General features: G+C 35.7%; 1 protein-coding gene across 2 annotated transcripts in view; it reads right to left on the reverse strand.

Moving 5' to 3' along the window:
- The window catches only part of PSME4 (proteasome activator subunit 4), a 75,889-nt gene that overhangs the window by 12,567 nt on the left and 44,717 nt on the right, over positions 1-18,605 (reverse strand). For both annotated transcript variants that reach the window (XM_014962476.1, XM_014962475.1), the window contains 22 exons: positions 16,745-16,800; positions 15,601-15,657; positions 15,357-15,412; positions 15,175-15,273; positions 14,610-14,672; positions 14,363-14,458; positions 13,179-13,310; positions 11,493-11,702; positions 10,668-10,804; positions 10,293-10,346; positions 9,335-9,464; positions 8,047-8,128; positions 7,350-7,503; positions 6,897-6,966; positions 6,140-6,265; positions 5,648-5,800; positions 4,779-4,883; positions 3,684-3,775; positions 3,145-3,276; positions 2,329-2,537; positions 1,933-2,018; positions 860-988 (listed from right to left, as the gene is read on the reverse strand). In XM_014962476.1, coding sequence (XP_014817962.1) covers positions 860-988; positions 1,933-2,018; positions 2,329-2,537; positions 3,145-3,276; positions 3,684-3,775; positions 4,779-4,883; positions 5,648-5,800; positions 6,140-6,265; positions 6,897-6,966; positions 7,350-7,503; positions 8,047-8,128; positions 9,335-9,464; positions 10,293-10,346; positions 10,668-10,804; positions 11,493-11,702; positions 13,179-13,310; positions 14,363-14,458; positions 14,610-14,672; positions 15,175-15,273; positions 15,357-15,412; positions 15,601-15,657; positions 16,745-16,800 — 2,428 coding nt within the window. The remainder of the gene's footprint in view (positions 1-859; positions 989-1,932; positions 2,019-2,328; positions 2,538-3,144; positions 3,277-3,683; positions 3,776-4,778; positions 4,884-5,647; positions 5,801-6,139; positions 6,266-6,896; positions 6,967-7,349; positions 7,504-8,046; positions 8,129-9,334; positions 9,465-10,292; positions 10,347-10,667; positions 10,805-11,492; positions 11,703-13,178; positions 13,311-14,362; positions 14,459-14,609; positions 14,673-15,174; positions 15,274-15,356; positions 15,413-15,600; positions 15,658-16,744; positions 16,801-18,605) is intronic.

The following is an 18,605-nucleotide window of genomic DNA, read 5'->3' on the forward strand; positions in this document are numbered from 1 at the left end:
TATTGGCTGTTATTGGCTGTTATTTAGCAGATACCTAAGAGTGTAAAAGACAAAGCAGGCAAGTTCCTATCTTTGATTAATTTCTGACATCAGTCATAAGGCAGATATAAATGAACCAGAAATTCTGTTCTGCTTGAGTATATATTTTATAACACTGCATTTGGAAAGCAAAATTTTTTCAAGTTACTGTACATCTCCACGTGCTTATGGAAGTCCAAATTACTGAAAGCATCAAGCACAGGTGCAGCCTAGACTGCAACACTGCAGTTACTATTTTGGCTGTGTGTACAGCTTACAGCAACATTTTTTCCAACAGGTAATTTTACTACGGTAGGTCATTCTTGAACGACTAGAGGAAAAAAAAAGCATTTATTGCATGAAAAACTCTGTACAGAATGAACCATGAAATTCAAGGATGCATTTTCATTTGCGTTGTTTTTCAGAAAGCAGTAACAGTTGATAAACAGACTGTAACACTAAAAAAGCAGAGATTTGAGGGCAGTTTTTTACATGACAACTCATTTTGAAACTGGATTTTGAATCGTTATGCTCATGAGGAGACACGTTTTGGCTTAAATTGATCCACTACTGAACAAATTTTTATTTCTTAAAATACTGTTCCATTTCTTATCAAGATATAAGTTGTTTAACTGTTTGGAAGTAGGAAACAAAACAAAATACATTTACTGTCTCTAAGAATGTCTTAAAACAATCCTAATAAACTCTTCACTTTCACCTCTAAGAAAATCAGTATTTGATTCTCTTCAAACCACAACTACTGTATAATCTTTAAGAAAAAAAAAAAAGCACAGACTGCATTAGACAACAAGAAGCTTTAAGCTATTTAGACCATACTCACTTGTTTTAGCACCTGAAGTACCAAAGGCACTTGCTGAGGATACAGCAAACCCTGAGACATTAATGACAAACACATCTTAGCATCTCTTTTGAGCTCATCGTAGCTATTGTCATTTTCTACTGGTGCGATCTATAGAACAAGGTAATAGAGAAGAAAAAAAAAAGGCATAGGTAAGCATTGCTAACAGCAAAATCCTTAAACAAAGTTTACTCTGATGAAAGGACAGTCGTCTAGGAAAATACAATTGATACAATGATGAAAAATTAAGTAAACTAGCAAAAACAATCAATGTAACTTTAAAATATTCTCAGCAACAAGCTGTGGACAAAAATTAATAGAATCAAGAGACCCTTGTTCCTTGCACCATATATTACTTATCTAAACAATATGGCTTGTCTGAAGCTCTTAAGGAGGATTAAATGAGTGTCGTTAAGACTTTGGTTCCTCCTTGCAATTCTTTTGCTATCAAATCCAGTCCAAAACTGACAGAAAGCTTTATCTGTATTTCTAGTTCACTTTCACCTTTATTTTCCAGTCACATACATTATTGTTTGATAACTGACTGATGTTTATATAAAATAAGACATATGCTTTGGAGCATGCAAAATGTATTATTTCAGATATGTAGGTAGCACTGAATGACTCAGCTTCATAAAAGAATACAAGGATTAGAGGCGCCAGGAAAAACAAGAGAAGCACCACCATTTAGAAAGGATTGTGCAATCATGGAACAAAAGAAAACAACTAAATATAAGTATCAGAATAGGAACAACATACACTCATTCATGAATTAAACACTTTTCACCCTCAGGTTAAATATGTACAGGGCATTCACCTACAAATCATTACTGTCAGGAAACCATTTAACAAGCTGGATTACCAGCTGTAAACATACATAAGCATTAAAAAATAATTTGGGCATCGTTGGTATGCATGGTTTTTATTAGCACTTTTTATTTTTTTTACCATTTTTATCACCAGGTTTTCTTTTAAAGTCCCTTATAACTTTGGTTTATATATAGAATCCCTTTTTAATCAAACATGACTAAAAAAGGAGGAATTAAAGCATATACCTTGAAAAATAAGGGTAAAAGCTGGAGTTGCTCTGTGACAGCGGTAGAGAAGGACCGTCCTGCACTTGCCATCAGCCACTTTAGAACTGTTTTTATAAAGAGAAATGATCACTGATGAAGAAGATAAAAACCAGTAACAATCCAAAAACAAGCTATAGACCAAATTTATTGCAAGACTTGCTTGGGAGATTTTCACACATTAGAGTGGACCTATAGTAGAACTTTCACCCTGTAAAGGTGACTTTATAAACCTCAACACTAAACCAACAGACACCTTGTTGCAGCACAGATCCGAAAGGTGGAATTGTGTATTGCAACTCTATCATTTGGAGACCTCAATCACCATGTCCTAAGATATCCCCCATCCTCATTTCTTAACCTCATTAAGTAACTCACTAGTTTTCAAGAGTTTAATGCCCTGAGTTCGCTCATCTTGTTCACCAACTCCATTCTCTTCCATAACATGATTCTGAATTTCTTCATCTGCTTCCATGAGGGGTTTAAGACTTTCAAGTATGCGAGTAGTAAATTCATGGACACGAGGAGATCTAGTTGCAGCCGTGTTTGGCAGAGAAACATCGATCATGAATATGTAGGTCAAAACACTAGAAAGGCAAACAAAGCAAGAACATACAGTTAGCATAGTGTAGTGAGCATAGCTAAAAGTGATCTGAGATCAATTTATTGAACTTTGAAGGTTATACTTATAGAAAAATTACCCTTTTCTTTGCTTCAAAGTTATTTAAAACACAAATGTTTTTCAAATACCCTCTTTATAGATACTTGAATCAAGCAGGGTTAGATAACCACTAAGCTACAATCCCCCTCTCCTCCAAACAGATCTGCAATTAGTTCTTAAGTCACTAAAATGCTCTCTAAAGGATTTCCTGTATATTTATGGCTTATTAGGGATTAGATGCAGTAAGGTGTTTGGTTTGGGTTTTTTTTGTTTGTTTTCTTTTGGGATTTGTTCTTTTGTTTTGAGCTTTAGAAATAGCATACATAAACATGACAGGCCACATACAATAAAAGACAAATACAGAGAAGTCATCTGAAGTTTCTGAAGCAAGTCTGTTATTAATTTATCTAATTCCTATTACCAGCATTCACACAGAAATAAGAAGTCACACTTCAGTGTAATTATTTAGATACTCAATTACCCAAATAAAACAAAGGGAAAATACCCCAAGACCTGCAGAAGAAAACACTGACCTTCCTATTCTCTCTCGGACGTTTTTGTAAACCTGGGTAAGTTTAGGTTCCAAGTACTTCAGCAGTCTGTGCAACAGCTCTGGTACTCTCCACTCTTGCTGTGCAAGGCCACCTTGCAGTACGTAAAGTCGGCTAGGAATCAGAACAGCAATCTTTAATCATACAAAATCATTCCTCCATTCCCTAGTCCCCTCCAAGCCCTCCTTTGTGTTCTGTGTGTGTCAATGCATAACAGCATCTTTGCATGTACTGCATGTATTGCATGCAAAGATGGGTAAGAATTATAGAATGAAACAACAGTACTGCTGCTATGCCAGTTCCAAACCTTCACATTCTGTTAACTAGATTTAATTACATTAAAAAATAATAATGAAGAAACTGTCATTGTGTGGGGAAAGCTAATTGGAAAGGAGGGCTTTTCTTCCCTGCTTCTACAAGCCAGCTGGCACAATATGCTCTCAATACATTTTATCCTTTACATTTTACACTTTATTTTCTCCTTTATTCAGCAAAAATAAGACAGTTAAAATTAATTTTACCATGCATCTACAAATGATCCTCCTTCCCCACTCAGCGGAGATTCCAACAGCAATTCAAATAACCAGTGAAGTTTCCTCGGATCTCTGCTCTCCTGAAAATAAATGGGTATCAGAGATATAAGCAAACTGTTTGGTTTTTCTTAAATGTAAATACTGTTAAACAACAAAAGTTTTTACAGGGATTTTCTCTGCATCTCTTGGGTTTTTTCCATTAAGCGAGTTCAAAGTTAAATGTCTTTTCACAACACAATGAACCTCAATAGGAAGAAAACACAGTGAAACTACATGCTGTTTTTTGGTAACTAGAATAAGAGGGAACTAATTTTAACTTAGTTTTTTACATAGATGAATAATCATGTCTGAATTTTGCTACTTAATTACTAGGGTTCTGGCTGGAAAACTCTGCTGAATTTTGCTGAGTGAATTAAAAGAACTACTGATCCAAGATATTTGTGGCCTATCATTTACACTGTTTCTCAGACACCACAATTCCCAGTTCACCGGAGTGTACAGTAATCTTAATGTGTGTTAGAAGACAACTTGAGACTTTTCACAGCCTGATGCTAAGCTGCACAGTTTTAACCAAGAATAAATGCGTAATTTGAATTCAAAAACTTCACAAAAATTGAACACATAGAAAGCATACACATTACCATCACCCACTAACCTTATACAGCTCTTCTAAAACACTTAAAAATAAAACTAAGGCTTTATTTTCATTCTAAAATATTATATCTAACTGTCTGCAAAGGCCAGAAGACAAAAAAATTTCCAAAAAAGCTGTAAGATTTTAAATGGATTTTTTTAATGGTGTATTTACAGTTCTCAGTTTTAGCTGATAAAATTTAAATATATTTAATTATAATTAAATACATAAGCATATCTATATATTATATAAAGATATATAATTTATATAAATTATATACAAATTACATAAATTTATCTAATTTATACATTATATAAAATATATATATAATATATATACACAATATAAAAATATATACAATATCTATTCATAAAGCTCTTATTTACATATTACCTGTACAACTTGACAATCTGGACATTGCTTTAGAGGACTAAAAAAGGGGTACTTACACAGGAGGTTGCTATGCACGTGCCCCAATCATTATATGTTTCCACTGTAATGTTGGATAGAGCTGTTCGAAGCAATGGACAGAGAAGCTTCCAAAGTTTTTCCACCTGCTCAGCAAAAAGGCAAAAGTCAAGATTTGACTATTTAAGAACAAAATGGCTTTTTAACCTCTGTGAACCCAAATCCCATCTTTTCAAATGGAAAAATAATACTGATTCTGGAAGCTGCTATAGTATGATATTTGTAAAGGAAATAAATGCTATCAGAGGTAAGATTTCAGGAATCATTTACATTGTGTTAACAAGGTGTTCTGAAATAGTATGGACTATGTATGCACCATTTTCACTGTGACTTAAGTAGAATTGCTCCAGAGACTGCATACATTTTGCTTTTGGTAGCACAGCAGTCTTGTACACTCTAAGGACTTCCCTCTCCCCCCAAGTTTTAATTTTTTTTTTAATTAAGAAAAATATTATTCCAGAATTACTTTTCAGCATAAAAAACTCATTTAAAGATAATCTAGACAGCTAGATCTAGACTCAATAAAGATGTTATAGTCTAAGCTGGATATAAGCACTTTTTCCAATAGGAAATTACAAATTATGTCAGCTTTGCTATCTCTTTACCAGCAAACTGTTCTTAGCAAAATGCTTTGAGATTAAAACTAAGTCTTAGTACTATACAGGCACCAAACCAGACTATAAATTGCGCTCAAAGTTAGGCAAAGAAGCACAAAGTGTTCCAACTTTCTCCAGTCCTTTCTTGAACGTAGGACCAATTAAAAGCCCTCAACTTCATAGGTTTAATTTATTTAATAACCAAAACTTATTCCTTAACTTCCATGAATCACTCAAAAACACTACTTAAGCACCTTTTCAAATGTCCAGTGTTTAGAACCTCGTATTAAGCCGGCTATAATTTCAGCTACACATCTCTGGGTGCTTTCATGGGAGTCTGCCACAAGTCGTTCTAAATGGGGCTGAAGAACTGGCAAGAAGGCATCATCAAAGTTTCTGAAAAGGCCCTGTAAAACAAAACGTGAAAATGTCTTCAATAATTATCTAAAGCATTATCTAAGAAGAACATGAGATCATGAAGCACTTCAGATCTGAATATGCAGAAAGTGAAATTGCTTTTATAACAGAATTACATACAAATGTCCTATGTACTTCTATATTACTCTAAATATTACCTACCTATGTAGTTAATCAGAAGAGATGATTAACAGGATTAATCATAGCATCATACCTTTAAAAGTTACCATTTTGCAACTGTGCAGAATAAGCCAAGAATTGTGTGGCTTTTCCATGCTTTGACAATTATCTACAAAAGGGAAGAAATTTAGTTACTGAAATCTTGTTACCTTGAAGAGGCAAAATCTGCGAGGATTAAATTTGTCTTTTCCTTTTCTGTCTTCTAAAGACAAAAATTTTATTAACTGCTCAACAAACTTGGGATCAGAAAAGTGATCATATATAATTTGTTCTGCCTGTAACAGGAAAAAAAAAAAAAGAACAAGGATTAGCTTTGAGGTGATTGATTGTTACAGTGCTATCCCAATCTTTTCAACTCCTGTTTTCCATTTTAATTCTATTTTTGGCAAAAATCATACCTGGGCCATCAATTTCCCCTATCATTTTATAGGGAACATTGGGTTTTGCAAGACTCTTGATTTTTATTTTAATTAATGACTTCAGATTGTCTTTCCTTTCACTAGTTCAACACCTACAAAGCAGTCGTTCCCACTGTCACTAATTACCTTGTTCTAAACTCTGATAAAGATTTGAAAGGGAACAAGAAAGTGCTCATTAATGCAATTAATCCATGATTGCTGTCAGAGAATGTGCAATATATTAAAATAACGATTTCTTCTTGTATGCTAACAAAGTATGAAAATGAAGTAGAAATATACAATAATATATTTGTTTGCAATCAAGCAAAACAAATCTGTTTCCACACATTTAGTGTAAGCACTCCCTGAATGGTAAGCAATACTTAAGTTAAAAGAGAGAAGGGAATTTCATCTCCACAGTAATCTGTGGACAATATTGAAAAAAGAAAGCAGGAGCAGTAGTAGCAAAAACAACACACAAAAACTGAAACACACTTGAAACCCTTACCTCTGTCAGCTCGTCTCTCCTCCGCCCAAGCTTTGGCTGATTCTCAACTGGAGCATAAACTGTCATAGTTCTGAAGATTAAAAAAAAATACAATAACATGTTTTAAAGTAAAATAAATCTTATGATTACTTTCTATATTCTCTATATCAAATAGGATTTATCAACTCCAAAAAAGCAGAACTCACCAGCAGTTAAACAGCCATAAGAAATACGTGCCTAAAGTACCCACAAAACCCAAAGAGAAACAGGTAGAAAATAAATAATAAAAAACCCACAAGAAAAAAAAACAACACAAAAACCACACAGAAGTGGTAAAACACGCACAAAGGATGAAATAAATCGTATTTTTTTGTTTCAATTTAAAAAGTTAAACCTAATAAACATTATTTAATTTCCCACGGGTTTTTTTCTGCTGACTCTCACAGTTCTGTTTTAATGCTTCACGATACTCACCGAGGCCAGGTATAATATCCCCAGTGTGTTTTCTCCACAAAGCAACATGACTCCCAGGCTTCCTTAGTCTTTGGTAATCTCTGGCTGTCATAATGCAGCCACCGGTTATCCTGCCTGTCACCAGCCTGAATGCTGGAAGGCTTAGGGTTTCCACCTGGTTTAAGAGAATTTTAAACTTATTCATTAACAGACCCGGCAAACGTTACAACTTACTTTTAATACAACATTCTGAAGTGTTTGTGTTTCCCTCGTCCCAATCAAACCTGTACAGAGATTTGTCCTAGGAGATTAAATGGAACACTAACAGTAAGAGATTCCTTAGTAATTTATATAAATGTGCCATTTGAAATTATTAAAAGAATAAAAAGGAGATATACAAATTATTCTCATAAATTCTAAGGTTTTCTGAAAGGAGAATGACCATATCTCTGAAGTTTTAACTCATGCCAAATAAATGAATAACTGAATACTCACATATTAAGTGAGCATTATGCACTTGCACATATAGTACTGCTTAAAAAAAACAAACCCCAAAACAACCGACTGTATTACTTGTTTTGTTTGCTTAGGACATTCAGAACCAGAGAGAAACGCAAAGTTTGGGACACTATGTTTAGTTTAACCAGAAAAATATGCCTTTAAAAAAATTTTAGGATAAATGTTAGTAAGACATTTCTTACATTAAATAAAAACCTACTTATTTCATAAGGGCAGATGGGCACTTTCTTGTGTGTTCTCTTAAGCTGCTTAAGAATACCAGCCACAGCTGAGATGGCCACCTAAAAGAAAGAAATGGGCATTAATGTATCCATTCCATACACTCACCTCCAGAAGGATGTGTCTAACCATCTCACAGTCACATTTTAAGCCAGCTAAAGCACCCTAAAAAGCCAGTGAACATTACAGTGAAATTCATCACCCCAGTGGTTGATACTTCCCATAAAGAAGTAATACCACTCATTTCAGGGGATACAGGACATGACTTAAGTGTGACCTTTATAACCCAGAAAAACCTCCCTAGCAATCATTCTCAGAAAAAAAAAAATAAAAAAATTAAGGGGTGCCTCACTCAGGCAATAAGCAGAATGAAAGTGTCCAGTTTTGGGCCCCTTCCCACAAAAAAGACATTGAGGGGCTGGAGCGGGTCCAGAGAAGAGCAACGGAGCTGGTGAGGGGTCTGGAGCACAAGTCTTGTGAGGAGAGGCTGAGGGAGCTGGGGGTGTTCAGCCTGGAGAAGAGGAGGCTGAGGGGAGACCTTACGGCTCCCTACAACTCCCTGACAGGAGGGTGCAGAGAGGTGGGGGTTGGTCTCTTCTCCCAAGTCCTAGGTGATGGGACAAGAGGAAACGGCTTCCAGTTGCACCAGGGGAGGTTCAGAGTGGATATTAGGAAAAATGTTTACATGGAAAGCCTTGGAATGGGCTGCCCAGGGAAGCAGTTGAAGCACCATCCCTGGAGGTGTTCAAATGCCCGGTTGACATAGTGCTTAGAGACATGGGTTAGAGATGCGGGGTGTTTTTTGGGGGTGGGTTTTGTTTGTTTGTTTTTTGGTTGGTTGGTTTTTTTGTTTTTGTTTTGTTTTCAGAGTTGGGTTGATGGTTGGACTTGAAGATCTTAAAGATCCCTTCCAATCTGGACAATTCTATGATTCTAAATATAACACATAGATGGCTCCCTTCAAGTAATAAGCCACACACGGAAAAAACAGACATCTGCAAAAGAATTTCTGCAAAAGCACTCTGAAGTAAGAATGAATAGGTATGTTCCACATTTTCAGAGTTTACAGACTTTACACCATATGTCACAGCTACAGCACTGCCAAGACTCATCTTCTTGGATTAGGAACTTTTGTACACGTGCATGACTGGAAGGGTAAGGGGGATGTACACCTCAGATTTTGTGCTTTATCACAGCAAACCACCACAAACATCTGATCTAAACCCCAATGAGCTGCAAAACAAAAAGATTAATTATGTTGTTTTTACCTTACGAACTACAATTGCATCATGGTTGAGACACTGCACAAAAAATTTTATGGCACGGACAGGCAGTATCCTATCATCCCTCAGGAGCAGAGACAGAAAACCAATGCTGATGTGCTCAAACTTCCAGGGACTAAAAAAAATAAAATATTCAAAACAGACAATAAGTAGCATAGTTGCATGTACTGCTTTTGCACAGAATTGATTACATGTATTAAGATTATGTAAATATGTTTGGACTAACATAAGTAATGTTCTATCTATGCCACTGCCATAGTCAACAAGCTTAACTGCCATGTAGGGAAACCTTCAGAGCTCTGGGAACACACAAGTGCAATCAAACATTCAGTTAATGGTGCCTTCCTGACCTTGGCATTTCCATGTGAAATACAGACCTGTAGGGATATTATTTTAAAGTTTTTAAACACAAATATTATGCTACGAATTAAAATCTATTTGGATATCAGTATTATGCAGACAGATCCAGAGCTTTTTCCCCAGAACAAAAAAAAATACTAAAAAAAATAAATAGGTGAAATTAATGAATGACAAAGCTTAACTCGGAGATGCAATGATGCCTTATACTAACAAATCAAGCTCCAAATAAAAATAAATTCAAGACTCATTCAGTTTACCTAGGAGACAGTAATGGCAAGGCACCCCTATGTTGGCCTTTGTCTTCCTGTTTGGGCAAGAATTCATATGCAAATGCATGAGGACCTCCAGAAACTCAATTCTTGTGGATACCTTTGCAAAAACTATCCAAGAAGCTAGCCACAATCCATTTTACGCCAGACTGCTACTGACAAACTGCTTTTGGACAAATACTTCGAGGCTGAAAAAAATACCACTCAATTCTAGTCATGCTAACTGCACTTCTTGATGAAAACGACAGTTACTCATGTAGCCACCTCGAATCAACCCACCAAAAATTTTCTTACCCACAGAAAAGGAGACTTACAGATTTCTTTGTTCCACGCAGTCCAGCAGCATGTTGACCAAATTTTCATAGTTTCTGAGGAAAAAAATACAGGGAATCATCAAACAGATGCTACTGAGGGAATAATTTAAAAATAGGATAAATGTTCTACAAAAGGTAAGTGAAAGCAACGCAGTAAGTCTAGCACAAATAGGGAGGACAGGGAAGAGGAAGGAAGGAAATATAAGCATAGAGAAAAGAGGCTGCCAAGTCAGGAGAGAAGACAACAATCCTTGGACATTCTGAATTCGTTGAGCTTAAGATTTAGCTTAGCAATTTTGGATAATTACATTATTACATTTAACTTACAGTAAATACTAGGCAATGTAAGCTTGTGTTAAGAGAACTTTAACTTACCGCAAAGCCTCAGCATTCTTTTCCTTCTGTCGCTGCATTCCTAACTGAATTTCTTCTGAACAAAGACCTGTGAAGTTCGAACTTGGATGTCCTGATTTTTGCAGCAAAACAGCTACCTCAATGCATTTCTCTGGCACCTATAGACAGAGAACACAAAGATTTGGGACTGAGCAGCAACTTACAAGTTTTATGCGTGTTTGTTTCTGTTTCAGAATAAGGAGAGTTCAGAATAACATGAAGAGTGCAGACTTTCCTATCCACATAGACAAATCCATGAAAACTAGGGAAGACACCTTTTGTGTTCACACAGCAGAATTGTTTCTCCAAGTACATGTTTTATTCTATTTTAAAATAAAGGTAAAACCAAACTTTAATATTTCATTAAGCATAAAAATTGTTTATCAAATATTGGCACTCATTCGGAAAAATAAGTACCATGCCTGATTAGGCAAGAGGAAGCCGAGTAACGAGTGCTGTGGGTTAGCACAGTGGGACAACACTACAAATACTGACAATGTTAATTTGAAGACCCTGTCACATCTTTACACTTGATCAGCATGACTCATCCCAATTAACACTGAACGGCAACTTAAACTTCCTTTCAATAACAGGCTTCTTCAGAGGTTAACGAAAAATTACAAATTCCAGTAGTATTATAGGGAGCTCTATAACTTCGGTCTCAAACACACCAGTCTACAGGCCTCTGCCACAGAAACTGGAGTGCAATAAACATCAGAACACTAACTCAAATAATATACCTTGAGTCTCAAGCAATCAAATGTTCTCAGAATCCAAGACATTCTCCCTAAGCAATATGTCACTTACTGCAAAATCCAATCCAATTGTTTCATACTGCCTATGGATTTTTTCTGCTAGGTCATCAAAGAGTCTAACTATGGATGGTTTTTCCAAGGACATAGCTTTGCTCAGTCCAGAAGAAACAATTGCTGGCCACGTCTGTGCAATACAATCCCAATCGTGAAGATTTGCCAAACATACTCCACTGTGATTTCCAAGAAGGCAATATAAGGCACCCTGTAAAATGAAAGATAGAATTTTAGAAAGGTTAAGCATTGTTCATATGCAAGTGATATCTATCTACATAAGCATGCACCCACATAGAATAAAAAATTAATCTTCACATTACCAAATCATTAAGAAGTACCATAAATATTCCACTATATGGTCTCATTGTCAAAATACCACAGATTTTTCACAGAATCCTCTTTGTGCTAAAGAACCCTTTTAAGGAGATTGGAAGCTCTGCCAATTAATTTATGCACAGAATGGCTGATTTCTGAATTACATGATAAAGGATATTATGCAATGATCAATTACCACTCCTGGCCTTTCTGTGAACTTATGTTTGGGCTGCAGGCAAATCATTTGGCTGTTAACTAGGTGGCCGAAGTGATGCTGACTGAAGAGGATGTGGATAATTACTGGACATGACACAACAAACTGGTGAATGTGTAAGAAGCTGACAAGAGTGAAACACAGTGAAACAAAGAGGGGCTGGATTTCACAGCTGATTAAGTGGGAGTTATGTGAGAAATGGCCAAATTTCACAGGCAATAGGAAGGAAGTCTTGGGGATCTTCTGGAGAGCAGTCTTACAAGCACAACAGTGCCTAGGTAATCACATCAGTAATATCACGTAGGCTAAGACTGGTAGCAGTATCAGATATACCAAATTCAGGTATGGCACAAGATGCTGTAAGTGTAGCAAAACTGGGACCAATTGGGAAAAAGTAAGTAGGCGTGGGTTGCTTATCTGGGAGGAGAGGGATAGAGAAAGAGAGGTACAAGGATGGCATTAAAAAATAATAATCAATAAACAAGAACAGGGATACTACGTTATGCAAACAATGTAATCCCATGCTGTATGATACTACGTATCAGGCAGCTAGAGCAGGATAAGAAGCCTTAGCTGTTTTTCTGACCATACGACGAGTACAAATTGCCTCTGTGGACAGGAGGACTGAGGGAGGTGAAGAGGAAGGAGGGGAGCACGGAGCTTTTGAACACCTGGATGGACAGATTACATCCTGGCATCACCGCGTCAGTGACATTTCCAGGCCTGGCAGCATCAGCGATTATCCACCACTTCATAACAAAATCCACCTAATTTACTGTAACTTTTTTGGGTGACCAACTTTTTGTCCAGTTCACGATATTTTCTTATACTACTACAGCTTACAGAACTGCTTAATGAGTTTTACCATCTTGGACTATAGCTTCTCAATTTCCATTTAATAATTTAAACATACATTGTTGTAATACCTGACCACATAATGAAATTAAAAAAAAAATAAAAATCTATAAACACAAAATTTCTCTTGACAACTGATCTAATCCAAATAATTCCTTACACTAGTCAAGCATAAGCTATATGCCATGAAAATATCAGAGTAACACTGATAAACAAGCAAATCCCACTCTTCAGTGTGAAAAATTCCCCTCTAGTAACACTTCTAAAGACAGGCATAAAACAAAGTTAATAAAACAGTACTTTAAATTGCTTTTGAGTGACATCTTGCCGGTCTGGACGCAAGAACTCCAAAACCAAGGGAATGATATCTCTGCAACAAAAATTGTACGTTCCTAGAGCTGTGAAGAACGCTTGCTGAGCTTTGCTTCTGACCTATGGGAAGAGAGATGTTACTAGAAAGTCTTCTGAACCAAAAATACACTATACAAACCCAATACCCTTATCCATTTCAGTTACTTATGTACAGAGTTTGTGTGATGCACAGGAACAAAACTATGTGTAGAACAATGTAAATAGCACACTTCCCCACACCCTTGCTCACAGTTGTTTATAAAACTTAGTTTTTGTTTCTAGCACTTAATTCAGAACAGCTACAAAGTTAAAGAGAATTCTTTGTGTTGCCGAAAACAATGTGTTTTTAAGATCTTTTAAAGAGCAAACAGCTAGAATAACAGATGCAGTTCGGAGAATCTAAAGAGTCTGTAAAGATTGTGGATGGATTTGAATTCTAGATTATGTTTGAATTGAACACACACAGACCTTCCACCAGGCAAAGAGCTCAGAATCCAACTATCACCACACTTGTTTTGTATATTTTTAAGAACTAGGATGTCACCATAGCCACTTCCTAAATGTAGACTTAGCATTCCAAATAGTGTCATGAATCATATCATCACATCTAAAAACCTCAACCTGGTATATATGTGGTTTTTTTTAATTGAATAATTGTTTTTAGAAGCCTAGTGTTAAGCCCCTCAAAACATTTATAATTGGTAACCTAAGTTGGCATCCTCTCCACCCAGTTATTTGACAAAGAAGGGGCTTAAAGCAAAAGCTATGCCAAAATTGGCAACTAATGCAAATGAAATCATAGACTTGTCGAGGTTGGAAGAGACCTTTCAGATCATCAAACCATCAATCTAATACTGACAAAAACCACCACTAAACTGTATCTTTAAGCACCATGTCTACCCATCGTTTAGATATCGCCAGGGATGGTGACTCAACCACTTCCCTGGGCAGCCTGCTCCAATGCTTAAAAACACTTTCAAGTGTAAAATTTTTCCTATCTAAACCTCCCCTGAAATATTTACTATTTCATGTTGCCATGGAAATAAACTGAAAAGTGAAGATCTTAAGAACATAACTTAAAGTGATCAACAAAAAATTCCATATATTTCAGTTCAAAAGGTATTTTTCCTTACCTGACCATATGAACTTGTAGACAAACACAAAAGATCTCTGATCATCTCCTGGTGAGAAGTTTTATATTCACAGCCTTCCATTGTTAGTGTTCTCAGCTAAATTGCATAGAAAACACAAACAACAAATTGTTTTTACATTTCCCACATGTAAGAGAAACTAGTGCAGGATTATTGCATCTTTTGCTACATGACAACATAACAAATCAGCTTTTCAAGTAGTTAGAGAAGATTAAAGTGGAAGTATTACCTCATGCTGCAACATAACTCTGTCAATGAGCAAAGCTCTGATATGCTGTTTCTTTCCTTGCAGCTGTAAACAAACACATAATTTGGTTTAGATTTCAGCATTCATATTAGCAATTTGCACTGACTGAACTCCCCATGTGCTCTTTTTCTTCTAGAAACATGCACATTTTATGTAGAAATTCTTCTTGGCAGACAACCTTGATTTTTTTTGCCCTAGTGAAGTGTTTTATTTGCCTATTTCTCTGTATGCAAAAGAAAGGTCTGATCACAGAAACTTCTCAGTTAACAAGTGCCACAATAGAGCATCATGCCAAATCTCAGACTTTGGTGCAAGGACATATGCAAACTGAGGGTAATTTCAATCCAGAAATGCTAAGCTAGTTACTCATAAAACTTCCAAATACAGGTACAAAAGCACTGCAAAACAATATCCTCACCAAGGAATTAGATTTCAAAATTATGAAAACTGATTAGGACAGTAATGAAAATATGAAAAAAGTCTTTCTGAACATCATGAACTATTTCCATCCCTCACCTAAGCTTTACAAAGAAAAAAAATCACTGACCCTGTTTTCCATTGATTTTTTCACTAGATTAAAGCTTTTCCATCGTGAATCAAACTCATGCTTGTGAGACCCTTGGAACTGTAAAACATCACTAATAATCTGTAGAAAGAAAAAGATGACAAAGAGTGATTATTTTGCAAAACAAGTAATATTGTCTTAAGTATCACAAATTATAAGTATACCTTTATTATTAGAAATAAAGACTTGGTATCATCTTCTGAATTATCAAGTATATAACCTGCAATTGGAAGGAAAATAGTTCATTATCAGACAGGGAAAGAGTTTTAAAAAAATAACAATAGTTTTATTTCTACAAAGCTTAAATTTAAGAATTATAGGCAAAGTAAAAGAAGCAAGTTTCTCATCTATAAAATCATACTTGAAAGCACATACAGTTTTTTTATATAGAGGAGTGGTTAAACTTACGCAGCAATTTCCTTGTAACCCTTGCAATCGTTTCTCGATAATTTTCTCTTGATAAATCTACAAGAAAAATTAAACACTTTCTCTTTATTATACAATAGCATAAAAAGCAATTTATAGATAAGCAAACCAGTGGAAAGCCAGAGCAGATTATTCAGAAATGGCAGTATGGACTATTATAAAAATAACCATCTTGTTTTATTTAAGGGAACCATTCTCATAAAGCCTGCTTTTGTTCATCAAGCCAACAGTATGTTTTCTATAGGTACATAACTTCTTCATCTCCTTGACAGTTGGCTTAATTTCTAACCACAGACTGAAGCAGAGTATTTGGCATATGAAAACTGAGTAACATATTAAGCAGGGCAAAAAGCAAGTCAATGAAATACAGATTTTATGTGTCAGGTGATCAAGCCAGGAGAAGACTGAGGACTTACTCTCCTGTAATACATGGAGGGGAACAGACATTCCCAATCTGAACCACAACAAATGCAGAAGCAAGAAGGATCAATGATACAAGCAGTCTCCTTGGAAAGTTTTAAACCAGAAAAATCTTAATTGCTGCAACAGACCACTAAATAAACGCCCATTCTCTATTACAAACTTGCTGCTTGCAACCTAATGGACCAGATTTTAGAAGTATTAAAGCACCTAAAACTATTTAATAGCCTAATAAGCAGTTACCACGTGCCTCAGTTCCTTGTTTAAATAGCCCATCGTCACTTGGAAGATGGTTAAGAATACACACAAAGCCTGAAAAACCCAGTTTTCTTCTGAAGGAGCCATCAAAGCCTCCAGCAGTTTATGCCTTGATTCCTTCTGTCTCTCAAGTGCAGTTCCTGGGTGGTGGGTGCTGCTTCCAGCACCTCTCATCTATGTGGAAATACACAGGTCCAACCATTCTGACCTGGGTGTTGGATCCAAGCTCACATTCCCAGTAACAGATTTGTGTCTTGTATACCATCACTGAAGATGAAAGAGTGTGTACACAAGAACTTCTGAGTTGGCCAAAAAAGCCCATTTAATATAAAGAAAAGAATCAAAATCATGGTCTCAAAAAGAACCCACTGCTTTTACAGCAGAAAAAAAAAAAAAGAATGAAAACAACTCTTCATAACCTGTCCAAACAGAATTAGGATCTACTTACCATATTCAACACCAGTGTACAGTTTTGTTTCTTCCAAAGACACCAGACTTGGGACCCTGTACGTAAACAAACAAAATATTACTATACATTACGGAAATCATTGACTATGTGAATTTAATTGCCATTTAATTAATTTAACAAGTTAAATTTCATGCCAGTAGTGCCAAAGATGTTTGGATTTACTCATAGCATGCCTCAGCTCTAACATTTATAAATCAACCATACTTATGGGTCAGACTGCTTGTCAGAGACAAACCATAAGGACACTACCTTGAACCCAGAATCTTAATTTCTCAATTTCTCATTTAACAGAATCTCATCAGTTCTGTTAAATAGCCAGATATTTGGTCTCCTTGTCAAACCTCTGAACTCACTCATCAAAACAAACATGGCTCCTAGTTGTCTTAGTCTAGGGAGGACAGGTGAATTTGACTGCTGAGGCAGAGTCCTTTCCTGACAAGTTAAGCTGATGAAGCTTTTCTGACTTTGGTCCTTTCTTGTTATAAAGAAATGTACCCATTATCTACAGAAGTCCTACTTATCGCCATATGAAGTTCATTAGTAATAGCCATACCAAAAAATAAAGTCTTGCTTCTTCCAGGATTTGGGTCAAACCTATCTAACTACAATTTTATTTTTAGAAGTAAACTCTTAGTCTCTGTGGATTTGCTTTTATGTAATCATGCAAAAAGATACAGACTCAGATATCACACACCAATGAATTTAAAAGACATAAAAACATATCCTACATATACTTGGAGGTTTTGTGGGCTATTCTGTTTTGGCTGTATGTTTTTGGGTGGTTTTTTTTAAACCTACAGTCTCACCTCTAAAAATTAAGGTAGACAAATTCAAGCTTTCAAGGACAAAATACACCAGTGTATTACATTAAACAAATAGTACCAGCAAGTAATCCCTATAAAAATAATCTTCACATAAAATTGCATTGACAGTATAATCAGAAAAAACTAAACGAAGCAATGTGAGTCTACTCCTCTTAAAAATGCTAAATAACACATGAGAAAACACTATAGATTCTCTATCTGAGCATGAGCTACGAGATACAATAAACTTTCAGATTTCAGGCAATGGCAAACTTCTATCTGTCAGAACCAGAAATAAGGGTCATGTTTCTCCTGTAAAAGTGAACACATTAAAACACAAGTGCTACAATTATTGTGCCCATTAGGTGAAGGAAAAAAAGCTCAAAAACCGAAATTACGGAAGCTGAATTCACAACCCTTGTAACAGTCACATCTACATCAACAAAATTCAAACTGAAATGTTTTCGTTTAAATTGACTTAGACATCAATAAGTGAAGTTTTAATTTCATTTTCCTTGTTGCATTTCTGGTAGTGGTAGTTTAACTTGAAAACAAGCCATTCCAAAAGTCTTCCCACTTCTTTTTCCCCCCAAAAAATCTCAGGACTGGCATAAGTGCTTAAGGTACAACTTGACTATTAATAAAATTTTCAAAATATCCAACATCAATCCAGTACTTTGGCCCTGAATAAAGAAATAAAGTTTTTATGGTCTCGTACACTTGCTCTTTTAGAATAATCTACATGAATGACTTTGAAAGTGTTTGCTATGTATTTCTCCAAGATTTGATCTTTCCAGTTGGGAAATACAGAGAGGGGATATTTCTGCAATTAACAACCAGGGCGAAAAAAAAAAAAGTACAAACCTCCCCACCCACTTCTTAAAAAAAGAAGGAAACAGATAAATCCAACAATCTCAGGCACCTGAACATTAAGGAATTACTTTCTCTTTTATTTTGGGGTACAGTATGCTGGATATGCAAATGAGCTGATAACAGCAACTTTTTTTAGAGTATTTTAATGTATTTTCAGCCTTAAA

This window comes from Calidris pugnax, unplaced genomic scaffold (genome assembly GCF_001431845.1).
Source record: "Calidris pugnax isolate Ruff unplaced genomic scaffold, ASM143184v1 scaffold147, whole genome shotgun sequence".
NCBI classification, from domain to species: domain Eukaryota; kingdom Metazoa; phylum Chordata; class Aves; order Charadriiformes; family Scolopacidae; genus Calidris; species Calidris pugnax.